Here is a 27,114-nt window from a genome sequence, read left to right on the forward strand (position 1 = left end):
CTAGGAGGTGGAGTTCCTCCTGCATCACCGGCTGGTATGTTAGGTTGTTCAGCTGGGACGATAATTTCGTCAGTAGGACCGTTGCTGGGTGGCTCTTCGAGCGGTGGAGCATCGGGTTGTACTGTCTCTGGAGTTGCTTTCTGGCCTGCTGAGTTGGAGACCATCTTGGGTGTTGCAGGCGTTGAATTATTGCTCTTTGCCACTGTTGTGGTGGGTGTAGGCAGTGTGGCTAGAGGGGCCCTGACAATCACTGGGTGGTGGAGGCGCAGGAATTTTCTGTTTCTTAGTGTTATTCTGCCCGATCCATCAACTCTGACGACATACTGGTCGAACTGACGGACTTCAATAACGATTCCTGTTTTGTCCCATTTCGTGGGAAATGGCCCTGTCTGATTTTGTATCCTGACGCAGTCTCCAACAGTAAGGGGGGGGGGGGGGAAGGGTAGAATGCTAGTATGGGCAGAGAGTCTTTCTGTCTGGCGTGTTACGATACTGAAGGATGACGCATTGGAAGGAGTCTGTGTCAAGGTTCCCGTCACGACCGATGTTGTCCATGATCATTCGTGTGATGGTCTTGACGCCAATCTCTGCCCTGCTGTTGCTGTGGAGGAATGCCACTGATGAGAGACGGTGCTGGCCCCCCCCCCCCCCCCAGTTGCGCAGGAACGTTGTTGTGGCTGTAGAGGTGAATTTTGGGCCACCGTCAGATGAGAGTTCATCACTGATGCCGTAAGTAGTGAAAGTGCTTCTTAGGCTGGTAATGAGGCCTGTGGATCCACCATGTGCTCTTTCCACGATGGGCCAATTGCTATATCTGTCGACAATTACTAAGTAGTTATGTCCTGCATATTGGAAAAAGTCTGCACAGATACACTGGAAGGGGTATTGGGGTTGCATTGGCGGGGTAGGGGGAGCACTTGAGTTGGGGCTATGCCGTTGCAAGACTGGCACTTCGTTCGCATTTCACTTATTGCAGCAGTCATCCCAGGCCAGAAAAATGAGGCGTCAGCGTGGGAGAACATTTGGGACACACCTTGATGAGCTGAGTGGAGGGCTCGGAGGGCTTTGTCGCGCATCCTAGGAGGAATAATTATGCGGTCATTGGACAAAGCCACACCGCCGAAACTTGTAAGTTTGTCTCTGAATTGAAAGTAAGGTCTTAGTTATGTTGGCAAATTGTCTTTTGCATCCGGGAAGCCATTTTCTATCAGGTCAATTAATTCAACCATTGAGTGGTCAATGCTGGTGGCAACACGAACATCGTTCCTAGTGATTGAGCTGATCCCTCCAAGGGATATTTCTTCATCTGTGTGTAAATTGGGGTTTGCAGGTTGTGCTCTGATGGCCATGAGGAAGTCATGAGGCAGAGTAGGGTGGCTGAAGTCAGTGGAGATGGGGGTTGCATCGTCGGGTAGATGGAGGTGTTCGGCTTCGCCCACTGCTTTGCGTGAGATGGTGTCTGCAGCAACATGATGGACACCGGGGATATGAATGATCTGGAACCGATATTTCAGTGTCTTTTCTTTTAAGTTCCTGAGTCGTGGGTTTGGGATGGCATCCAAGTTCCTGTCACCGAACACCTTAAGGAGGGGTTTGTGATCAACTGCGATAATCAGGTTGGGACAGCCTAGCACGAAATGACGAGTTTTGTTGAGGGCATCTATCACAGCCAGGGCCTCTCCTTCAATTGGGGCGTATCTTGCCTCTGCTGGTGATGTAAAGCGGCTGCCCACTAATGTCACTTTCCACCCTGTTCGGCAGCAGAATGGTTTGTTTGATGCGCATGTGCAATGCTTTTGTAGTAGCCAGAATCCAATGCCATCTTTGCTGAAATCAGTGGCTAGACATGTCGGTTTGTTTTTGTCAAATATCTCCACGCATCTCTGAATTTCTTGGACGATGATGGCCTTAGTTTCTTCAAAGAGCTTGTCTAGATCTTCAGTCCACATGAATGGTGTCTTGGGTTGAAGCAGTGTGCGGAATGGTTGCATTCTTTCTGCTGACGCAAAGGCATATGCGACCTGCCTGGTTTACAAGGCCAAGCCAGCTTCTCACGTCGGTGATTGTGCGGGGTTTGGGAAATTTCTGAATTGCTTCTAAGACTTGCGGGCATGGACGAACAGTTGTTGGCGTAATTTCAAACCCTGCGAACTGGACTGTTTATTTAGCAAAGGAGAACTTTGACGGGTTAAGAATGACCCCATTCCTTCCATATGTATCCAGGAACTTGGCTGTTTGGAAGAAACTGTCTTCTATGGATTGGGACCACATGATAGTGTCATCAATTACTTTTGTCTTGTTGCCGATGTCACTAATAATCTCGTCGAATCGTCTGGTGTAGGCATCGCCAGATGAAATGTACCCTTGAGGGCAAACGTGATATCTGTATCGACCCCAAGGGGTTATGAAGGTAGTCAGGTGTCTGTCCTCGGGGTCTAGTGCTATGCTGTGATAGCCATTCCAGGCGTCGAAGGTACTCTTTCTGGTGTTGTGTGGAACCATGCGGGCCTGGTGGAATGGCGACTGAGTGTGGTGCGTCTCTCTAGTGGCATAGCGATTAAGGGCTTGGAAGTCCACGGTTCGGCGAGGTTTTCCCAATTTCTTAGCGCAGACAACCATCCGATGACACCATGACACTGGGGTCCCGATTGGAACTGGTTCCAGTACGTCAAGTTGATTGTCCTGATCAAGGCCAGCCTTAACCTGTTCCTGCCAGTAGATGGGTACTGGGATAGGGGTGTGGTGTGCAACGGGTGTGGCCTCATGGTCGATAAGGAGTCTCATTGGGGGTCCAGACATCATTGGCAGCCCTTGGTGCTCACAGACATTGAAAGTGCTACTTTTGTAGTAGTCTAAGAGCCATTGTTCAAGCTTTTCTCTGTTTTCTTCCATGGCTGGGAAGGGCAGGATTGTTGGGAGGGGTGGTGGTTTCTGGCGAGGGGGACAATCGCAAGGGTCTTTGTCAGCGGTATTATCAGATTCACTATGTAGGACAGATTGGATTGTCTTCATAGAGTCTGTTATTATGGCTGATTCTATTGAAGGGAATGAGTGGTGTATGATACCAAGGTCTTTGCAGGCTTCCATTGATAAGAAAAATGTGTCAGTTGCTTGCGAGATGTAAACAATTTGACGCGTTGTTTTCCGTTGCATGGATTGTGTGAAGCCTGTTATTCGAAGGGCTAGGGCACCCACGATCTCGATGGGGTTTTGATTTGCAGCTCTCATCTTCATTGAAGTAGGGGTGAGGTGGGCAGTGGTTAAACCTAGCTGTGTAAGGAGTGAGGTACCAGTACCAGCAAGACATGATTGGCAGCCGGTGTCTGCAATGGCCAGGGCTTTTGCCGTACTGGTTGGGTTGCACAGGGTGGAATCGATTCCAAGGTCGTTAGAATCTGACGGGAGGGCTTGAATCTCAATTTGGACTGTCGGCTGTTGTGCAGATGGGCGCTATTCCCATGACTCGCGTGCAGAATTGTAGACGTGATGGTCAAGACGATCGATTGAGCATAGTGCTTCAAATCACTGCTGTTGCAGAGTTGCCTTGCCTTTTCTGTTTTGGTTTTCTGCAGACATTTTCAAAGTGGTGCGGAATGTCACAATTGGTGCATATATGACCATATGCAGGGCAATGGTTGACTGTCTTGTTTCTTAGTGCCATGTCCATCTCTACCACAATAGCCGCATTTCCTTTCAGGGGGTCGGTTTTGCCCAGTGAGATGTTTTCTTTCCATTTGCTGCGTTGACTGATGTAGGGGTGAGCGTTAGAGGAAGGGGGTTAATCCTGCCAGCCGAGCGCTTCCCGCTTTCCTTAGCCTCAATAAAAACGGATGGTGTTGTCGAGTGACATGTCTTGGTCAGCCTGCCCCAGCACATTGAGGCGAATGTCGTCGTCTGCTAAGCCGATTATCAAAGTGTCCCGAATCATCTGATCACTGTAGGAGACATTGACTCCACATGTGCACTTCAAATCGTACGGACAGACACCAGCTTGACCATTGATGCGTGCGGCAAATGTCCGGGCTGGTTCATCTCTGTCTTGTCGCATCTGCTGGAGTTGTAACCTAGCCACCATGACGTTTTCTTGGCGAATTGCGAGTTTTTTTAATATTATCGAGGAGAGTATTTTCATCACATGACGTGAGGTTAGTGAAACTCCTTGATAAGTCTCTACGGAGGGCCTTGTCGCAGCATTCAAGGAGTTGAAAACTGATGTCCTGGCCGCTAAGTCGCATGGCGAGCTTATATTCCGACCACCTCTGCTTGAAGTATGTCCATTCCTCGCTTGTTCTTGACACAGAGATGATTGGCCGCTTGACTTTTTCAGCTTTGACCCCTGTGGCCGTGGGCGCTGTTGCAGGGGATGTAGTCGGATGAGCAGTCCTCTCGTGGATATCGAGGAGTCTGAGGAGGACGTCTGAAGGGATGTTTGATGTCCATGATTCTAGACAGCCTGGGGCAGGACATCTTATTGCAGTGATCTCCGCGAGATCTCTAGCGTCCGTCATAGCTATTGAACTTTCTTACTTTTAGTTTCTTCGATATAAATGAATAAGGCCTTGTCCTTTTTCAATCTCAATTTTATTTCAGAGATACAGAATATCGAAGAAAGACAATTACATCATCTGTGAACAATAAATACATAACAGTGAAACGTAACAATAACTGATATCGTAAGGCTTCTATAATTCTCTACCTTCATCTCTAGCTCTTGGTTACAATATTTTTCCATGTATAAAATATTCCGTTTTGACCCTGTCTCAATCTCACTATTTCGATCGTTAGTGTTATCCATAATCCATCACAATTTAATATCGTCTTTTCGTCGTGTCTTTAATTTTAAGTGCAATCAAAAACAGAACATTTTCGAGGCATTTTCGGTAATAATAAATGATAAAATTTATAATTTATTATTTGCTTAAAGTTAAAAATACATTGTTGAATCCACTGTACAAGGATAATGAGCAATAAACAACGGCGATCCACAACTACAACAAAACTTAATGGTCACTCCAAGAAAATGAACTATAAGATAACACAACTACAAGTGGTCAAAAAAAGCAAGACTGAATTCTGAAAAGTGCCACATACGGAACTACTCAACTCTCGTATGATGATGCTATGTGTGTATGTATGTATGTATGTGTGTGTGTGTGTGTGTGTGTGTGTGTACGCGTGCGTCTTAGTCTCAAAACTCTAGATTGCTTCGGTATACGAGGGTGTGTTTGAGTCATGTAATTTAATTACTGCCATACCATACTTGTAACCGGAGTAACTCAACTTCATCCCTTCCCTCAGCTAAAAAAAAACAAAACATGGGCCTTCCAGATTTTTTTTGGCCACTGTCGCTCGAACTGCACGTCTCTCGATTGCTATGGTCTCGGCCTTACAAGCACTACTGCCAACCTGTCACCCACCCCCAAAGTCTGACTCATGGCAAACTGAGTAAAACTGAAGCATGTGTTCTATGTATAAAACATCCCTAAACAAATCATTGTTTTATTATTGAACACTCTAAACCAATTAAAAGTAAAAGAGCATAGGTAGTTCAAGATTAATAATAACAATAATATGTCCGTAAAAGGGTAAATGAATGTACGTAGAACGGATGCACATCATGAGGTATAAAATGTGAAATACTCTGCAAGGTTGGAGAGACAGATATATAGAAAGAAAGAACGAAAGAAAGAAAGAAAAGAGAGAGAGAGAGAGAGAGAGAGAGAGAGAGAGAGAGAGAGAGAGAGAGAGAGATAGAGAGAGAGAGAGAAAGTGAAAGTGAATGTGCGAAGTGTGACTGAGAACTGGTCCTTGCTTCGTATCCGAAAGGTATCGAGTTCGATCACCCGCCGCTGCGCTGTGTGGCCTAGATCAAGTCACCTCGCCCTAGCTAAATTTGCGGCGCTGCACTGCGGCTGACGTCTTCCCTTGGAATAGACCCTAGTGACAAATTTCCCTTATTTAATGGATTTTTAATTATTTATTGTTCAATTCCTGGCGAGGCAATCCAAATTTTTCTGTACGTCATCATTCTTTTGCTCACTCAAAATCTTCAATTTATTAGGACAGCTCTCAGAAACTATAAATATTAATATTAGGCCTTGGCCGCATTATAACACTTAACATTTATATCCTAAAGTATAGATCATCTTCATAATTAATATGCACAATCACTCCACCAACTACCAACTACGATGTCAAGCAATGGCGTTTTAAAAATTCGCAGCGTTTAAAATTTACAAACTTCTGACTTGCTTTATTCATCATCATATCTTGTCGCGCCAGTGAGTCAGCCAGTCCCGGGCAGTCTGGTTGCATTCCCTCAGGTCAGCATTGGTGCAGTGAGGTCCCAGCGAGCATTCGGACAGGATGTGGTCCATGGTCTGTCTGGGTGACCGCATGGGCATTCAGTGCCCGGTGAGATTTTCCATTTAAAGAGGTTGGTGGCGGTGTTTCCCACCTTTGCTCTAGCTCTGTTCAGCGCCACCCATTCTTTTCTTTTGAGGTCTGTGCCTGCTGGGAGCTTTTCTGTTGGGGGCTGGGGGGCATCGTTTGCTGTCTTGTCCCATTCTACCCATTTGTCCAGGCGGAAGAATGCTGAGTGGTCTGGGTGAAGGCTCTCTACTGTGAGGAAGCTTTTTCTTGATTTGAGCCTGCTTTTGGGGCAATTGTGGTCATGAAGGGGGTGTCTCTGGTCCATTTCCTGTTTGCTTTATTAAAACAAAATAATACTGAACATGTCTATATTAAGACTAATGATTCCCAAGATATACTAACACTGCTTTTATTAACAGTTACCACATAAATTAAATCACAATGAAAAAGTTCAAGTATAATTCAGTAAGAAATATCAGATGAAAACAACGTGAGAGTCAAACAATGAACAATTAAACAATGCTTTCAATTAGGTCATGCATGCAATGAATGATAACATTGCCAGACTACTGTTATCCTTAAAGTTAAACTACCTATGGAAAAGGCCAGTTTTGTTGATCGAGACCAGACCCTTAACTTGGCCGAAAATTTGTAAAATAAAATTAAAGATTCTTCTTTCTATTTTTTAAAGAAGTGATTTATTAGGAATTTGACTGAAATCCTGAAAAAAAGTTCCAGAGTTTATCCCTAAATTGTCAGCAAAAAGTCGATTTGGACATCCGCGGCCAAACTGGTAACTTCGGTCATCTCGAGTTGACCACACGCTTACACACAACACACACGCACACATGCAGAATACACAAAACGAAAAACTCGTCAGCCTATCAAAAGTGGGGGATAGAAAGCGGTGGCCAGACCTGTAATAGAGGATACTGTCCTCTTCGCTTGACCGATGATTTGAATCCAATCAAATCAAAGTGATTTATTTATCATCTCTCTCTCTCTCTCTCTCTCTCTCTCTCTCTCTCTCTCTCTCTCTCTCTCTCTCTCTCTCTCTCTCTCTCTCTCTCTCTCTCTCTTCTTCATCTATCTATCTATCTATCTATCTACCTATCTATCTATCTAAATATCTGTCTGTTTGTCTATTTATCTGTCTCTCTAAGAACACATTTTACCGCCCAGAAGAAGCCAAAGATGGCAAAAATAAATTTGTCTGCCAGAAAATTTTAAAAAAGGTGAAATAATGGATAAACTTGCGCTCCTTAAATTGTTGTCGAGCACTCCAGATGATTCGTGTATATCAACTTCTATAGATAGTTCGAAGTTGACGTCACTCATGTCTTTGTTATTGGTTTGTTTATTTATTTATTTTTTTTTTTGCCATCCACGTTTGTGAGTAATTCTCACTTAACACAGAGTTTTGTATGTTGGCCCGTTAGACTTCCGGATGGCAATGACGCTAAGCGAATACCATCTATATATGGCTAAGAAGCTCAAAACATTGCCATTTCAGAGTGTTGCATGCCACATGGTTTGTCTTTCCTTCTAGAACAACATGACAATATTTAATAGATCTTTTCCCCCTTTTTAAAATCGACATTTAGCTATTGGATATTAAGAATATACAATAGTATTTTAGGAACCTTTGTAAAATGTGTGTGTGTGTGTGTGTGTGTGTGTGTTTGCTAGCGCGCCCTGCGCGTGTGAATTATACTTATACTAATAACAATCAGTGGACTGGATTCAACGAGTGTAATGATATAAACATATTATAAGATATACTCCGTAGGCGGACTGAATACACACTTCTTTGACAGTTTACTACGGAAACTAGTGCTGGGTCGAGTTTGAAACGATCAAATCGAGCGGGTTTTCGATTGAGTCCTCTAAAATCGAGCGGGTTTCGAGTCAGTGACGTCATCGAGCAGTGATTCGTTTGAAAAAAAAAAACACGAGCAACTCGTTTGCCACAGGAAACTTCACATACCCCTCCCTCTCTTATGTCTGTGGCTGGCTTGACTGCAGCTGGTTATGATGGGGGCTGCCAGATGGCCAAGTTCAAAATTGGTTACTAAGAAACGCTTTTCTATTATTATTCATTTAAAAAAAATCTTTTATTTAAAAAAAAATGAAAAGCTAAGTTTATCCAACTGTAGTCGATTGTTTTGTTAATCAAAACCAATGAGTTTTTCAAGGGAGTCAGAATGCTTGTGGTGTTTGGCTATTTGGGGTCTATTTGACTACTTGGGCAAGAAGAAATCTGGCTGTCTGGCAGCCTTAATTATGATCGTTCGTCGCATCACACACACATACACACACACACACACCCACACACCCACACCCACACACCCACACCCACACACCCACACACACACGCCATCAAACAGTTGTTGATGGTGAAGGGTTGAGACCCCCCCCCCCCTCCCACCACCATCATCCCGCTGTCACCTTAACATTTCATATTTATGTCGCGCCAAAAGTTGTCGGCCGCCCCCACCTCCCATAATACCGAGTTATAGTTGCTCACCGAACGGACACCGAACGAACGACTTACCGATCACGTGATCAGTTTTTTCTCGCGTCCTCTCGTCTAATCTCGTCACTCCGGAATAGAAAGAGGAGGCGGAGCTTATATGATATAACGCAATGAAAGTTCTGTCCGATGACGGGTGGGGGGATATCACCTCTCCAAAACTTACCTTATTATATGAGATCTTGAGATTCTTATCCAATCATCGATTGCTCGTTTGACAGTTCGCTTGTGAACAGTTAGGAGACCATCTCTTGATTTATGGGCAGGCGGCTTTGCGTAAAGGCGGTGAGTGTTGTATACATCAAAGAGTACCGCTGACCGATGGGTAAATAGTGATTGTGTAACCCAAAAGCCCTGCCGACTCGACTGCAAGGTCTTGTATGTAATAGTTGCGTCACCATATCAACGCTCAGGAGGACTCTCAGTATATATATATTTAAAAAACAAACAACGCTTTTGAATCACACGAGATACATCAGTGTGCTCGTCGCATTGAGAATTGAAAAATGAGATATAAATCAAGAAAACCGACCGGAAAATAAAGAAACTATCATTAAATTTAAAAAAATTGAGCAATATTTTTTTCAAAATCAATCTACTAGAAAAAATTTTAATTTCTAAACCTATTTTTGTGAAACAAAGATAAATGTTCTCCTTTTTGCAAGCTGATTCAACAATGTGGTTTTCAAATTTATCGTATACGTAATCATTTGGAAGCTCCCGAGAAAGGTATTTTTGTGTAATCTCTTTCACACACACACGCGCGCACACACACACACACAAACACACACACACATATACAAACAATACACAAACAATACACATCCCTGGTCATCTATTGCCTATATTATTAATGTTAATATATACATCCCATGCTGATTGTCACTACCCCCCCCCCCCCACCCCCCAACCATTTCCACCATCCAAGTACCAGCTGCCTTTTCTCTTTGATTTCGTATCATGGTCTACCCGAAGCCCAACACCTCGATCGTTTGTGGGTCAACCCCCCCCCCCCTCCCCCCACCTTCGCCCGTAATCAATTTATAATTTTCTCTCTGTATAGAGGGCCACGTGCACAATTATATACTATTGAATGACACTGACCTTGCCCTTCCCCTAACACAAGCCAACAGCAACCCAAGCTATCCTCTATCACGTGACCTTAGATCCGATGCTGCATACCGCTTGAGAGTCTTCACTATCCAGATCTCGTTCATGGTCACGTGAGAAGGCTATATCCGTTCGGGTTCGGCGTTCGGCGTCTCGTTCGACCCGATTTCGTTAAAAGCCTAATTTGTCACTGGTCGTCATCGCCTCTTGTGTGTGCGGGAAAGGTCGTGCCTTTCATTTCATTATTTGAAAAATAAATGAACAAGAATGGTGTGTTTTTATTAGGTAGGTAGATAATAATAATATTTAGCAGGTTCCACACCCAGACACACACGGATTGCCCGGACACGATGATAACGATGCCGACGACAATGGATGACGATGATGATGATGATGATGATGATTATCGTGTTTCTGTTTAAAAAATGAAATACTTTAGCAGGTTCACCACCCCCCCCCCCCCCCCCCCCCCCACACACACACGGATAGACCGGACCCGAAGATGATGATTGTGGTTTTGCTGGCTGTTACGGCTGTGATGAGGATGATGATAATGATGATGATGATGATGATGACGATGGCGCAGATGGTGATTATTTGTTCGGTCGCTCAGTGGTACGGTGTCTCTTGTCACAAAATCAAGCCTTGTCAATGGCCGGATGAGTGACAGTGATTGTTGAAAATTGTGATCCAGACGTTAAGTCCGGGTGTCAGGCACTTGACTCAGGTGTGAATGTATTCTTATCTTATAAGCAATGACGGGTATTGTAAAGAGCTTTAATACAAAAAGACTCCAAACAGCGATCGGTACCTACTGTACGAAATGGATGTATGGTCGATATGGCGTGCCGGAGGAATAAATTAAATTAAATATTGTGAAGTTCATTGAGCATGGTAAATCCTTGGAAATGCGCTTTGAACTAATACACCTGCTAGACAACTCCGATTCCAATATAAACGACTGATTAATATTCCCATATATAAACTATAGTTAGCTGAAAATCTTTCTTTGTCGGGACTCCAAAAGTATGGAACGAATTAGACAAAGAAATCAAAGGGTCTTTTAGGAGCACTGATTGATTTTAGATTGATTATTACATTGAAATGTGTTGATATTTATTTCATCCATTATTATTAGGGTGGTGGTGGTGGTGGTGGTGATGATGATGATCCCGCTGATATGATGGTGATGATAAATAAATTAAACATAATTCCCTTTATTCATCCCATAGGGGAATTCGTCTTTCGGGTCTATTCTAAGGGAAGACTGGAATAACCCAAGCGATAGCCGCAGTGCAGCGCCGCAAATTTAGTTAGGGCAAGGTGACTTGCTCAAGACCACTCAGCGGCGGGTGATCGAACTCGGTACCTTTCGGGTGCCAACCAAAGACCGTACCGCTGCCCCTGATGTATGATGATGATGATGATGATGATGATGATGATGATGATGATGATTATGATGATGATAATGATGGGAACTAACAAAGAATACACAGGCATCTAAAATTGAAACATTCCATATTCAAAGCTAATGTTTTACTTTAAAAAATTGAGCTTTACAATATCCACTAAATGTGATCAAAGCGCTTTGTAAAGGGGGTCCCCGGTCAACAGCAACATTTAATATGTAGGACGGGACATGCCGCCTGTTAGGCGATATTACAATTTTTCAGACAAAGACAACGCTGTTAACGGCCAGGTACTCATTTTACACCTGAGTACGGTGAGAGAATGTGAGTAAAGAGCCTTGTCCAAAGACTCAACTATGCACCGAGCGCGAGGCTCGAACCCAGGACTTTCCGATCCCAAAGCGGGTGTCATACCACTAGACCATTATAATGCACGAGACCCATGGTCGACTCGAGTACTACCTATAGTTACGTCATGACTAGACCACATAGCCGCACTACTGTAGGAGTGTTCATTGATAGATGGATGCGTGTGTGTCATAGAAATAGCCTTAGTGTGTGTGTGTGTGTGTGTGTATGTGTGTGTGTGTGTGTGATAGTCAAACTTTAGTAGGTTTAATGAAGTCTTGTCACACACGCGTGATACACCTATACGAATTTCCCTGCCACTGCCACCCAGACCAACAAGATATGAAGTGAATAGAAAAGTGCCAGAAGACAATAGAGAATAAAATTTTTTTCGCGGCGGTGGTGGGGTTTGAACCTGCGACCTTATTGGTACGACAACTCCGCCTGGCAGGTGAGAGCGTGGCTCTACCGTGTGAGCTATCCACGAACACAAAAATATTCGTTTCAAACTCAAAGTCATTACTAGATCCCTCTCTCACCCACTTCTTGAGACCGCCGATTCGTTCGTACACCACCATCGCGAATAATTTTGACCAGCAGTTAAGCTTAATAGCCAATATTCTCAACACAAACATATAACATAGAAACGATTGAGACATTGAGTATGCTCCGGTGTATGGGGTGAATTTTTAATTCAGAAAAGTGAGTGGAGCAGGCACTTATGTTGGTAACAACAAGATATGAAGTGAATAGAAAAGTGCCAGAAGACAATAGAGAATAAAATTTTTTTCGCGGCGGTGGTGGGGTTTGAACCTGCGACCTTATTGGTACGACAACTCCGCCTGGCAGGTGAGAGCGTGGCTCTACCGTGTGAGCTATCCACGAACACAAAAATATTCGTTTCAAACTCAAAGTCATTACTAGATCCCTCTCTCACCCACTTCTTGAGACCGCCGATTCGTTCGTACACCACCATCGCGAATAATTTTGACCAGCAGTTAAGCTTAATAGCCAATATTCTCAACACAAACATATAACATAGAAACGATTGAGACATTGAGTATGCTCCGGTGTATGGGGTGAATTTTTAATTCAGAAAAGTGAGTGGAGCAGGCACTTATGTTGGTAACAACAAGATATGAAGTGAATAGAAAAGTGCCAGAAGACAATAGAGAATAAAATTTTTTTCGCGGCGGTGGTGGGGTTTGAACCTGCGACCTTATTGGTACGACAACTCCGCCTGGCAGGTGAGAGCGTGGCTCTACCGTGTGAGCTATCCACGAACACAAAAATATTCGTTTCAAACTCAAAGTCATTACTAGATCCCTCTCTCACCCACTTCTTGAGACCGCCGATTCGTTCGTACACCACCATCGCGAATAATTTTGACCAGCAGTTAAGCTTAATAGCCAATATTCTCAACACAAACATATAACATAGAAACGATTGAGACATTGAGTATGCTCCGGTGTATGGGGTGAATTTTTAATTCAGAAAGTGAGTGGAGCAGGCACTTATGTTGGTAACAACAAGATATGAAGTGAATAGAAAAGTGCCAGAAGACAATAGAGAATAAAATTTTTTTCGCGGCGGTGGTGGGGTTTGAACCTGCGACCTTATTGGTACGACAACTCCGCCTGGCAGGTGAGAGCGTGGCTCTACCGTGTGAGCTATCCACGAACACAAAAATATTCGTTTCAAACTCAAAGTCATTACTAGATCCCTCTCTCACCCACTTCTTGAGACCGCCGATTCGTTCGTACACCACCATCGCGAATAATTTTGACCAGCAGTTAAGCTTAATAGCCAATATTCTCAACACAAACATATAACATAGAAACGATTGAGACATTGAGTATGCTCCGGTGTATGGGGTGAATTTTTAATTCAGAAAAGTGAGTGGAGCAGGCACTTATGTTGGTAACAACAAGATATGAAGTGAATAGAAAAGTGCCAGAAGACAAAGAGAATAAATTTTTTTCGCGGCGGTGGTGGGGTTTGAACCTGCGACCTTATTGGTACGACAACTCCGCCTGGCAGGTGAGAGCGTGGCTCTACCGTGTGAGCTATCCACGAACACAAAAATATTCGTTTCAAACTCAAAGTCATTACTAGATCCCTCTCTCACCCACTTCTTGAGACCGCCGATTCGTTCGTACACCACCATCGCGAATAATTTTGACCAGCAGTTAAGCTTAATAGCCAATATTCTCAACACAAACATATAACATAGAAACGATTGAGACATTGAGTATGCTCCGGTGTATGGGGTGAATTTTTAATTCAGAAAAGTGAGTGGAGCAGGCACTTATGTTGGTAACAACAAGATATGAAGTGAATAGAAAAGTGCCAGAAGACAATAGAGAATAATTTTTTTTTCGCGGCGGCGGTGGGGTTTGAACCTGCGACCTTATTGGTACGACAACTCCGCCTGGCAGGTGAGAGCGTGGCTCTACCGTGTGAGCTATCCACGAACACATGATGATTGTGTCTTTTGCATGGTCTGTTACCGGCTGTAAGAGGAAGATGACAATGATGAGTGAGTGAATGAGTTATGACGATGGCGCAGCATTGGTGATTATATGTTCGGGGTCGCTCAGTGCGCTCACGGTGTCTCCTCTGTCAGAACAAATTCACGCGGGGGGTGGGGGGGGGGGTCAATGGCGCCGGACACATGGAGTGACACACACACACACACAGTATGACATTGTTGAAAATTGTGATCCAGACGTTAAAGTTCCGTGTCAGGGGCACTTGAACTGCAGGTGTGATGATATTCCTTAGCTATAAGCAATGGAACGGGTATTGTAAGAGCGCTTCTGAATACAAAAATGACCCAAACAGGATCGGTACCTAACTGTACGAAATGGATGTATGGTCGATATAAGGCGTTGCCGAGGGGCAATAAAATTAAATTAACATTGTGAAGTTTCATTGAGCATGGTAAAATATCCTTGGAAATGCGCCTATTGAACTAATACACCCATGGCTAGACATCTTGGACTTTTCGATCCAATATTAAACGACTGATTAATATAGGTTCCACATATATACAACTTATATCTTACTGAAAATCTTTCTTTTCGTTGTGTCGGGAACTCGCAAAGAGTTGGCACGAAATTAGAGACAAAGTGAAATTCAACGGGTCTTTTTAGAGAGCACTGATTGATTTTAGATTGATTATACATTGAAATGTGTTGATATTTATTCTATCCATTATTTATTAGGGTGTGGTGGTGGTGGTGGTGATGATGATGATCCGCTGATATGATGGTGATGATAATAAATAAACATAATTCCTTTATCATCCCATAGGGGAGATTCGTCTTTCGGGTCTATTCTAAGGGAAGACTGGAATAACCCAAGCGATAGCGCAGTGCAGCGCCGCAAATTTAGTTAGGGCAAGGTGACTTGCTCAAGACCACTCAGCGGCGGGTGATCGAAACTCGGTACCTTTCGGGTGCCAACCAAAGACCGTACCGCTGCCCCTGATGATGATGATGATGATGATGATGATGATGATGATGATGATGATGATTATGATGATGATAATGATGGAACTAACAAAGAATACACAGGCATCTAAAATTGAAACATTCCATATTCAAAGCTAATGTTTTACTTTAAAAAATGAGCTTTACAATATCCACTAAATGTGATCAAAGCGCTTTGTAAAGGGGGTCCCCGGTCAACAGCAACATTTAATTATGTAGGACGGGACATGCGCCTGTTAGGCGATATTACAATTTTTCAGACAAAGACAACGCTGTTAACGCCAGGTACTCATTTTACACCTGAGTACGGTGAGAGAATGTGAGTAAGAGCCTTGTCCAAAGACTCAACTATGCACCGAGCGCGAGGCTCGAACCCAGGACTTTCCGATCCCAAAGCGGTGTCATACCACTAGACCATTATAATGCACGAGACCCATGGTCGACTCGAGTACTACCTATAGTTACGTCATGACTAGACCACATAGCCGCACTACTGTAGGAGTGTTCATTGATAGATGGATGCGTGTGTGTCATAGAAATAGCCTTAGTGTGTGTGTGTGTGTGTGTGTATGTGTGTGTGTGTGTGTGATAGTCAAACTTTAGTAGGTTTAATGAAGTCTTGTCACACACGCGTGATACACCTATACGAATTTCCCCGCCACTGCCACCCAGACCAACAAGATATGAAGTGAATAGAAAAGTGCCAGAAGACAATAGAGAATAAAATTTTTTTCGCGGCGGTGGTGGGGTTTGAACCTGCGACCTTATTGGTACGACAACTCCGCCTGCAGGTGAGAGCGTGGCTCTACCGTGTGAGCTATCCACGAACACAAAATATTCGTTTCAAACTCAAAGTCATTACTAGATCCCTCTCCACCACTTCTTGAGACCGCCGATTCGTTCGTACACCACCATCGCGAATAATTTGACCAGCAGTTAAGCTTAATAGCCAATATTCTCAACACAAACATATAACATAGAAACGATTGGGGACATTGAGTATGCTCCGGTGTATGGGGTGAATTTTTAATTCGAAAAGTGAGTGGAGCAGGCACTTATGTTGGTAACAACAAGATATGAAGTGAATAGAAAAGTGCCAGAAGACAAATAGAGAATAAAATTTTTTTCGCGGCGGTGGTGGGGTTTGAACCTGCGACCTTATTGGTACGACAAATCCGCCTGGCAGGTGAGAGCGTGGCTCTACCGTGTGAGCTATCCACGAACACAAAAATATTCGTTTCAAACTCAAAGTCATTACTAGATCCCTCTCTCACCCACTTCTTGAGACCGCCGATTCGTTCGTACACCACCATCGCGAAAAATTTTGACCAGCAGTTAAGCTTAATAGCCAATATTCTCAACACAAACATATAACATAGAAACGATTGAGACATTGAGTATGCTCCGGTGTATGGGGTGAATTTTTAATTCAGAAAAGTGATGGAGCAGGCACTTATGTTGGTAAAACAAGATATGAAGTGAATAGAAAAAATGCCAGAAGACAATAGAGAATAAAATTTTTTTCCGGCGGTGGTGGGGTTTGAACCTGCGACCTTATTGGTACGACAACTCCGCCTGGCAGGTGAGAGCGTGGCTCTACCGTGTGAGCTATCCACGAACACAAAAATATTCGTTTCAAACTCAAAGTCATTACTAGATCCCTCTCTCACCCACTTCTTGAGACCGCCGATTCGTTCGTACACCACCATCGCGAATATTTTGACCAGCAGTTAAGCTTAATAGCCAATATTCTCACACAAACATATAACATAGAAACGATTGAGACATTGAGTATGCTCCGGTGTAGGGGTGAATTTTTAATTCAGAAAAGTGAGTGGAGCAGGCACTATGTTGGTAACAACAAGATATGAAGTGAATAGAAAAGTGCCAGAAGACAATAGAGAATAAAATTTTTTTCGCGGCGGTTGGTGGGGTTTGAACTGCGACCTTATTGGTACGACAACTCCGCCTGGCAGGTGAGAGCGTGGCTCTACCGTGTGAGCTATCCACGAACACAAAATATTCGTTTCAAACTCAAAGTCATTACTAGATCCCTCTCTCACCCCCTTCTTGAGACCGCCGATTCGTTCGTTTCACCACCATCGCGAATAATTTTGACCAGCAGTTAAGCTTAATAGCCAATATTCTCAACACAAACATATAAATAGAAACGATTGAGACATTGAGTATGCTCCGTGTATGGGGTGAAATTTTAATTCAGAAAAGTGAGTGGAGCAGGCACTTATGTTGGTAACAACAAGTATGAAGTGAATAGAAAAGTGCAGAAGACAATAGAGAAAAAAAATTTTTTTCGCGGCGGTGGTGGGGTTTGAACCTGCGACCTTATTGGTACGACAACTCCGCCTGGCAGGTGAGAGCGTGGCTCTACCGTGTGAGCTATCCACGAACACAAAAATATTCGTTTCAAACTCAAAGTCATTACTAGATCCCTCTCTCACCCACTTCTTGAGACCGCCGATTCGTTCGTACACCACCATCGCGAATAATTTTGACCAGCAGTTAAGCTTAATAGCCAATATTCTCAACACAAACATATAACATAGAAACGATTGAGACATTGAGTATGCTCCGGTGTATGGGGTGAATTTTTAATTCAGAAAAGTGAGTGGAGCAGGCACTTATGTTGGTAACAACAAGATATGAAGTGAATAGAAAAGTGCCAGAAGACAATAGAGAATAAAATTTTTTTCGCGGCGGTGGTGGGGTTTGAACCTGCGACCTTATTGGTACGAATTTTATTCTCTATTGTCTTCTGGCACTTTTCTATTCACTTCATATCTTGTTGTTACCAACATAAGTGCCTGCTCCACTCACTTTTCTGAATTAAAAATTCACCCCATACACCGGAGCATACTCAATGTCTCAATCGTTTCTATGTTATATGTTTGTGTTGAGAATATTGGCTATTAAGCTTAACTGCTGGTCAAAATTATTCGCGATGGTGGTGTACGAACGAATCGGCGGTCTCAAGAAGTGGGTGAGAGAGGGATCTAGTAATGACTTTGAGTTTGAAACGAATATTTTTGTGTTCGTGGATAGCTCACACGGTAGAGCCACGCTCTCACCTGCCAGGCGGAGTTGTCGTACCAATAAGGTCGCAGGTTCAAACCCCACCACCGCCGCGAAATAAATTTTATTCTCTATTGTCTTCTGGCACTTTTCTATTCACTTCATATCTTGTTGTTACCAACATAAGTGCCTGCTCCACTCACTTTTCTGAATTAAAAATTCACCCCATACACCGGAGCATACTCAATGTCTCAATCGTTTCTATGTTATATGTTTGTGTTGAGAATATTGGCTATTAAGCTTAACTGCTGGTCAAAATTATTCGCGATGGTGGTGTACGAACGAATCGGCGGTCTCAAGAAGTGGGTGAGAGAGGGATCTAGTAATGACTTTGAGTTTGAAACGAATATTTTTGTGTTCGTGGATAGCTCACACGGTAGAGCCACGCTCTCACCTGCCAGGCGGAGTTGTCGTACCAATAAGGTCGCAGGTTCAAACCCCACCACCGCCGCGAAAAAAATTTTATTCTCTATTGTCTTCTGGCACTTTTCTATTCACTTCATATCTTGTTGTTACCAACATAAGTGCCTGCTCCACTCACTTTTCTGAATTAAAAATGCCACCCAGACCGTGACCTTCGTTATATCACGAAGGCCACGCCCAGACACACTAACATCTGACAAGGAGTGAGGGCTGTGGAAGAACCACAGACTACCGTGTGCAAACATTGGCGATTGGTATCGGATGGCAAACTGTGATCGTTTGAATTTGAAATGATTCGAAACACTCGTTACCCCTCCGCTCGCTCGAATCCTGATCGTCTCAAGCTCGTCTCACGTGTCAAGATCGTCTCAAAAAGCGATCAAATAACCCAACACTAACGGAAACGGAAGTAAACAAACGGCGCCGAAAACGAAAGCATTTTTCGTTTTGGAGCTTTTGTTTTTGTCCTTTGTTTTTCTTTGCGTGTCAAATTTGAATTGGAGACATTTGAGCGAAATTGCGGTTGGGAATCAATGAAGGTATGAACAATATTGTATCGTTTTCCACTAAGTCAATTTTGAAACAGTAAAACTAATTCAGCTTCATTTATTTCACGAATTATAATAATAATGTTCATCATAACTCATTCACATTCCCACCCCTTCAGTCACCACAGCGTCTCAGTTCTCAGTCACACTTCGCACATTCACTTTCACTTTCACTCTCACCGTCTTTCTTTTTGACATTTTTATTGTAATTGATTTTCCATTTATTTTTATTCTTTCTGCCATAACGAGATCTATATCTCAATTATCATTGTGATTGTGACTTCTACTTTTACTTCTGACTCTTACTCTTCTTACTCTTAATTCTTGATTTTAATTTTAATGGTGGGTTTGAAAATAAAAAAAAAGTGACCGAAGAAGCCGTTGCCGTTGTGGGTGTTTGTATTGTTATTGTTACTTTACTCAATAGGTACTTTGGTAAAAAATTCAAATTGGATTGAGCTCAATCATTTTAAAATGCTTTTCAACACGATTCTAGTGATACCAAAATTGTGAAAATCAGATAAGCAGAAAAAAAGTTATGTTAGTTTAAAGGCTGAAAAATGGTCTTCTATTTGCCTTTGACTTTGTTATTTACTGACGGACTTTGTGACCTGAAAATTGTTTCATTTCCGGTAGTAACCACCATTTGGATTTCAAAACTGGTCTAAAATGGTCGCTAAGATTTGAGTAAGGATTTTACTGGAACGAATTTCATGGATGCGGTATACAACTTTGCTCTGAATTTAATTTTATAAAAAAGTTAAGATGTTAAATAAACGTGCCAGCATAAAATTTTGATTTACCAAGTTCTAATCTTTTAATTATCCAAAGCTAAATTATACCCTATTTTATCCATAATCAAAAGTTATACTAAATTGTCATTGATTTTAAAATAAACTACACCAAATGATAGAGTAATTTCTCCTGAAGAAAATAAGACATCAATCATTAAAATCCATCCATAAACAAAAAATCTATGGAACTTTTTCTGAGACCCATCACTCAAAAGTCAAAAAAATCGGGTCACAGCCACTAGGCCATTTATCGGCTCCCTGCTGGAGGGCCAAATGGACGTTTACCAAAGTACCTAGTGATGACACCAGCAATTTTTAAAATATAAAACTAAAACTGTTATAATAATTGAAATAAAATAGAAAGTTGATCTGATACTTGAGTATGGTGGAATAGTGAAAATATAAGAGACTTTGAATTTGAATGTTTTAGTTTTAGTTTGTTTGACATCATCATTGATCAACCGTTTACGTTGCACTACTGAGACTACTGGACTCCAGGTATGCTTGGGAGCAGGGCCTAATACTGATAAATTAGTAGAAATAACACTCATTCTGAATCAACGGAATCTAATTCTTGTAATTGTTGTAATCTAAAATTAAAATTTTTTGTTTTTTGTTTTTTGCTTTCAGAATGTCGGGTCAGAGGCAGAGGGGCGTGATCAATACCCGCAAAAGGGATGAGTTGATGTCCTCTGTAGAAGAGCGTAACATTGATCTGTTGATTGGAATCGTCAGGGTATGGAAAGCAAACACTTATCATCTTTGCTGCAGCTGCTGCCATCAATATTATTGCTTCTACAGTTGAAGACACACAATATAAAAACTTTCCATTTTCCTAAATCATTTGAATTAATCAATTTACAACCGGTACCTTCAGATCCTCCGTAATTGTTACGGAAATTTTATGATAATGATAATCACAGACTTATGGAAATGGTTGAAATATTAGGGATTTTTGGGTTCACAGAAATTTTGTCGCAGTTAGAGTTAGAGTAAATAATTATTTTTCTTTCTTAAGTTACCACATTTTTAAGGAGAAAATAAATTCTCTATAAAATTTTCTTAAAACTTTTATAGTCTACAGCTCAGTTTCAAACTCATGATAGCTATGTCGATTGCTAACTTGTAATGGTGGCTGTCAACAATAACGTTTATTTTATGTGTATAAAATTTTGCATGCAGCATTTAAAAAAAATTGTTCTTTGGTATTTCTAAAATTTTACCATTTGTGTGCTGGTTTGGCAAAATGTGTTGGATGTCAGAATAACTTTGAAACCCACGTTAAAAAATATTTGAATAGAGGCACCAATTCTGGACATAATGTGCAATGCTAAGGAAATTTTTGTCAAATCACACTCATTTTTGACTGATGAATTTTGTGTTGGTTACTGATTTTGAAATTTTCAATTAGGCAATTATGAGTTTAGCACATTGCCTTAATTATTGAAAAATTCTATCGAAGACTAGATTAATCCCTTGTGGTGCTTATCATATTTGTGATACAGATACTTCTCAGTTATTTTTTATATCGCATCGTCATAGTGCCTACCTGTCCCGATAAAATTGTGATGATTTGGGAAGCTGGAAGGGAGGAAAAGGGGGAAATATTAATGACTAATAATGTGAATTTGATTGTTTATATTATTATTATTATATGTCCTTATCTACGATTTAAGGGTGATGCCATTTGATAAAGAGAACCTGTGCGCAAAATATTGTCATGGTCTTTACAATAACTTTCAGGGTTTTCTGATTTTAGCAAAGGGCATATCTGATTTATTTATATTAAGATATTTTTTTTTTCTTTCTTTACTTTATACTTTTGAACATAGAATTCTTTTTATTTCTTTCTGTGTCATTCTAGGGTAGAATTAGAATGTGAAAATATAGATGAAGTCTTTGTCTTTATCAACTTTGACCAAGGTAATAGTCATAAATTTCTATATTCTGTATTTTGACAGTCGGCTACGACTTGTGAATTGACTGATACTGTAGCTGAATTGAGCAATGCCAAGTTGGAAGATTTCTGGCAGTGTGTGTATGGAATGTGCACATCGTCATTATTAAGTGACGAGAGTGACCTGGACGACAGCGAGGTTGGTGGTAATTTTGCTTTTTAGATTAATAAGTCTTATTCCAGTCTCGAGGCAGATGCCAATTTTCCATTGGAAAAGCAAAGCAAGTTATGCTTTATTGTTGCAATATCTTTTTTTACCATTTTATTGCAATATCTTTTTTTTTATCGTGTTATTGCAATATCTTTTTTTACCATCTTATTGCAATATCTTTTTTTTATCGTGTTATTGCAATATCTTTTTTTACCATTTTATTGCAATATCTTTTTTTTTTATCGTGTTATTGCAATATCTTTTTTTACCATTTTATTGCAATATCTTTTTTTCACTGTTATTGCAATATCTTATTTTACCGTGTTATTGCAATATCTTTTTTTACCATTTTATTGCAATACTTTAGTACGAGGTGACTGGGCAAGATCTTTTTGGTGGAAATTTGCATTTTTTTATATTTATTTAACCATTTTATTGGGGCAATATCTTTTTTTACCATTTTATTGCAATATCTTTTTTTTATCGTGTTATTGCAATATCTTTTTTTTATCGTGTTATTGCAATATCTTTTTTTACATTTATTGCAATATCTTTTTTTTATCGTGTTATTGCAATATCTTTTTTTACTGTTTTATTGCAATATCTTTTTTTATCGTGTTATTGCAATATCTTTTTTTACCATTTTATTGCAATATCTTTTTTTTATCGTGTTATTGCAATATCTTTTTTTACCATTTTATTGCAATATCGTTTTTTACCATTTTATTGCAATATCTTTTTTTACTGTTTTATTGCAATATCTTTTTTTTATCGTGTTATTGCAATATCTTTTTTTACTGTTTTATTGCAATATCTTTTTTTACCATTTTATTGCAATATCTTTTTTTTATCGTGTTATTGCAATATCTTTTTTTACCATTTTATTGCAATATCTTTTTTTTTTACTGTGTTATTGCAATATCTTTTTTTAATTGTGTTATTGCAATATCTTTTAAAACCATTTTATTGCAATATCTTTTTTTTACCGTGTTGTTGTTTACTGTGCCCCAGTGGATCTGATATCATTTTAAAGAGCAGAGATAAAATCTCTTTTGGAGTGATTTGTCTGAATGGCTTCTTCTACTTCGTCTTTTAGCTTATCTCGTCTTTTGCAGGGTTGCCATAATGAATGCCACATCTCCATGCATCTCGGTTCATTGCATCATCTTCCATGCCCAGTTCTTTTCATTTCGTCCTTTACCCTATCCATCCATCTAGTCTTTGTATATCTAATATTTTCTTTCCCTACGTACTCCGTCTCTCGTCTCTTGACATGGCCAAACCATTTCAATTAAATGGGTACATTCTCTCAACAGTTTTTGTAGATGACAAAAGTGTACCATTTAATAATTTTTCTAATTTTTTGTCAGGCAGCGAGAGACTCAATGTGTGGTCGAACAAATAGGTGCAGTTTCCAACTATCCACAAGTTAGCCAGAGTTTTGTCTCTAAAAGTAGGGGTTTATGCAGTGAAAATGGGGCTTAAATGCAATTGTTCAAAATGTTTTACTTTCTGTAACCATCAGCTTCGATTATTATTATTGTTTGTGTGTGTGTATGTTTGTGTTTTATTATCATGTTTGTTTATTATATTTTTTTCTTTTTCATCTTTTCAGTATGGCAAAAGAGTGCATCTCATTTTTAAAGCCATCACTGATTTGGCCCAGGCAACCGTCACGGCTCTTCTGGCACAAAGGTCGATTGATGGAGATGGAGATGTTTTGGGAGTTCCGCAGTCCTTAAAGGAAACTGCCATTTTATTGCACGGTAACGTATCGTCAGTTTACACTTCTAGACACTTTTCTTTGTCTCTCTATTATCAGGAAATACTAAACCAGACCTTGCCATTTGTGCAGATTTAATCTGTATATGGTGGGCAAGAGGTCACTTGCTAAGTCTTCTATCCTCCTCTATCTGTTTTCCAAGTTGCTTTCTGTCTTTGTCTTGGAATGGGATTGCTTGGTTTTGTCCTGGCTCTTGCTGGAGTCCTTCGCTAGTAGTTTTGGGAGATGATATTTTTTCCCCCTTGTAAATTATCCCTTTGTTATGTATTGTTAGTTATCTGTATATATATTCTTTAACCATAGCTGCCAACCCTTCACATTCCAAAAGTGGAATCAAAATATCAAAAAATCGGAATTTGAGACAAAAAATCGGAATTTGTAATTTTATTTACCACAATCACTGCATCACCATGGTCAAGCTATTTAGTCGCCTTCTACGACACGCAAGCAAAGCGGCAGTTCTATTCTTATTCCGGGAACTGCACAGAAAAGATGGTAATCTACTGCTTTAATTGTTCCTGGCCATCTTTCTTCATACAGAGGACGGTATTTCTGCATGATTCTAGGTTTCTTTGGATTAGACATGCTTTTAGATCGTTCCCACAAATACAAAGACACAAATCACAACAGAGTCCAAAGTCAACGAAGTCGAGTAATTGTAACTGAAATATTAATATCTACACAAAATTGTCCGATTGTTCTCAAACCTGATTAAATAAAAACACAATCTACTGATGAATGTCACAAAATGCTAAGTCAATAAACTCCAAGAGAAATAATGAATTTGAAAGAAGAGAAAAGAATCAACAAATTAATCCAGCGATGATTGCATGTGTGCGACTTTGAATCAACTGACAACTGACCAACAGCTGAAGACTGAAGAAGACAATGAAAGGGCGCCGGAATCAAGCATGTGCCAAAACCTAGCACTATAAACCGCCAAATTTTACTAATGGATAATTCTCTCTCAAAATTACCACCAACTTTGCCACTTAACACATGAAAACGGGATTCTTGCACAGCTGGCAACACAATCACGTGTGTTAGAGGTGGAAGTGGGGTGTGTGTGTGTGGGGGGGGGGGGTGATTAATTTTCCTACTTACCTCCCTTTTGAAACTCGTTAAACGTATAGTTTTATTTTCACCTTTTCCTTATGAGTGTTTTTTTTTTTTTTTTTTTTTTTTTTATAAATGTTCCTTTTGGTTGTCATTATTTTTGAAAATCGGAATTTTAGAGACTTTGGCGGAAATGAAGGGTGAAAATCGGAATGATTCCGCCAAAAGCGGAAGGGTTGGCAGGTATGTTTAACTATTTGAGTGTATTCCTCTCAGTGAGATCCTGTGCTGGTGTGTGGTTGAGGATTTTAGTTGATCTCAAACTAAGTACACTGATTGACAGCATGCTCTCGGAATCTACATTTGTTCCCTATTTGAACCATTCACCTTTGTCTTACTTTATCTCGTAATTCTAGAATTTTTGACTGTTCTATTTTCCTTTGCTGAAATGACCTAAATGTTTTGCAAGGGCTGTAAAACCTTTAAAACAAATAATTCATAGATATGTAAAGATGGTTTTCGTTAGATTCCTTACAAAAATTCTCCATTATTAATAAATTTAGAAAAAGTATGTTAAAAAAATTTGTTTATCAGTTTCTCTGGTTCGATTAAAAAAAAAAAACAGAAAAAAGTGGGGCTTTTATATAGCGCAATATCCACTAAACATGCTCCAATCGCTTTGCAGAGGTCCCTGACAAATAGCAACACGTAGTATGTAGAATGAGGCATGCTGTCTGTTAGGCGATATTACATTTTTTTCTGTTAACAGCCAGGTACTCGTTTTACACCTGAGTGTGCTGAGAGAATGTGAATAAAGAGCCTTTTCCAATATCTCAGATATGCGTCGAGCGAGGCTCGAACCCAGGACTTTTGGAGTGTCATACCACAAGACCACATAGAATCACATTATATAAATAATGAAAAGGAAACCAAAAATTGTTGATCTGGCTGCCTTAAAATGAGCAGAAATGGTTTTTGCAAGTCTCAAAAAAATGTGTTGACAAATTTACTGCTTTGTGACATTTCACACAACAAAAACTTCTATAATTTTGATGATAGATTGTCAGTTTTTGCCTTATTTTTCATTATTTAACTCAGAGAAATTGATGAAAACGAATTTTGTCCTTGGTTATTCAAAGCAATTTGGTATCTGGGTTATTTTAGTAGTGATTGTTATGAATACGACCTGTTGACAGTGCTTTGTGCGCCGATTAAATTGGTATGTACAGATTTTTTGGGGAGGACAATTTGGTCAAATTCAGATTTGATTTCATCCAGATTGGGATTTTCATACATGCCGAATTTTTCGTAATTTTACGAATTTTAGACAAATTTCATGGCCAAATACTAAATTTTATGGAAAATTACGAATTTTTAATTCTTAGTAATACTTAAATGATAATAAAAATAATAATAATGATAATGATAAGAAGACGAAGAAGAACTACTACTACTACTATTACTACAACTACTACTATAATAATGATGATGATAATAATAATAATAATATTGTGGTTGTTCATACACAATTTCAGAAATTACGCATTTCCTTGTCAAATTACTAAAAATTGACATTAAAATTACTAAATTTGAAGTTTTCAATTTGGCAAGTCTGGATTTTTAGCTCTCTCCTTGCCAGCCCTTTACAATATTTCCCACAAAATATCATCCAAAACCAACACTAAAATTGTTTTTGTTTTTTTAATTCAAACCTAAAAGCATACCAAACATAATTTTGTTCTACATTTTTTCTTCATTAACTAAACAAAGATTTTTCTTCCAATTTTTTGATGTACAAAATAAATATCTGGGTAATGTAAATGTTGCTGCTCGATGTGAAATTGAATGTAAGCTTTAATTTAATGTATGAAAACAGATAGAATGGACATTTCGGGTTTCCCCTTTATCAACAAAACAGGATGAATGAATGAAACACTACAGTTGAATTAGATAATGTGGTAGTGGCTCTGTTCAGATTCATCTCTATTTGTGCCTCGCTCATGTTGTGTTGAATATTGATATTATGTGAAAAAGTAGACATTATTT

At 40.3% G+C, this 27,114-nt stretch overlaps 2 protein-coding genes across 3 annotated transcripts in view; one reads left to right on the top strand and one right to left on the bottom strand.

Annotated features, from left to right (window-relative positions):
• Positions 1-450: 450 nt before the first annotated feature.
• On the bottom strand, positions 451-897 carry LOC144957640 (uncharacterized). Its single transcript, XM_078888985.1, has one exon. It carries the CDS (start codon positions 895-897, stop codon positions 451-453), a length of 447 nt encoding a protein of 148 aa, XP_078745111.1.
• An 18,291-nt stretch (positions 898-19,188) lies between these two features.
• Positions 19,189-27,114, top strand: part of LOC144958384 (condensin-2 complex subunit G2-like) — a 33,577-nt gene continuing 25,651 nt past the window's right edge. Inside the window, exons 1-4 of one of the 2 annotated variants that reach the window (XM_078890371.1) lie at positions 19,189-19,318; positions 20,752-20,857; positions 22,083-22,217; positions 23,845-23,995. In XM_078890371.1, coding sequence (XP_078746497.1) covers positions 20,753-20,857; positions 22,083-22,217; positions 23,845-23,995 — 391 coding nt within the window. In that variant the 5' untranslated portion in view covers positions 19,189-19,318; position 20,752. Of the gene's footprint in view, positions 19,319-19,975; positions 20,050-20,751; positions 20,858-22,082; positions 22,218-23,844; positions 23,996-27,114 lie in introns of those variants that run through there. The other variant, XM_078890370.1, reaches the window with a different exon arrangement.

The sequence above is a fragment of the Berghia stephanieae genome, chromosome 12 (genome assembly GCF_034508935.2).
Source record: "Berghia stephanieae isolate SIO BIC M18660-M18661 chromosome 12, UCSD_Bste_1.3, whole genome shotgun sequence".
Classification (NCBI taxonomy): domain Eukaryota; kingdom Metazoa; phylum Mollusca; class Gastropoda; order Nudibranchia; family Aeolidiidae; genus Berghia; species Berghia stephanieae.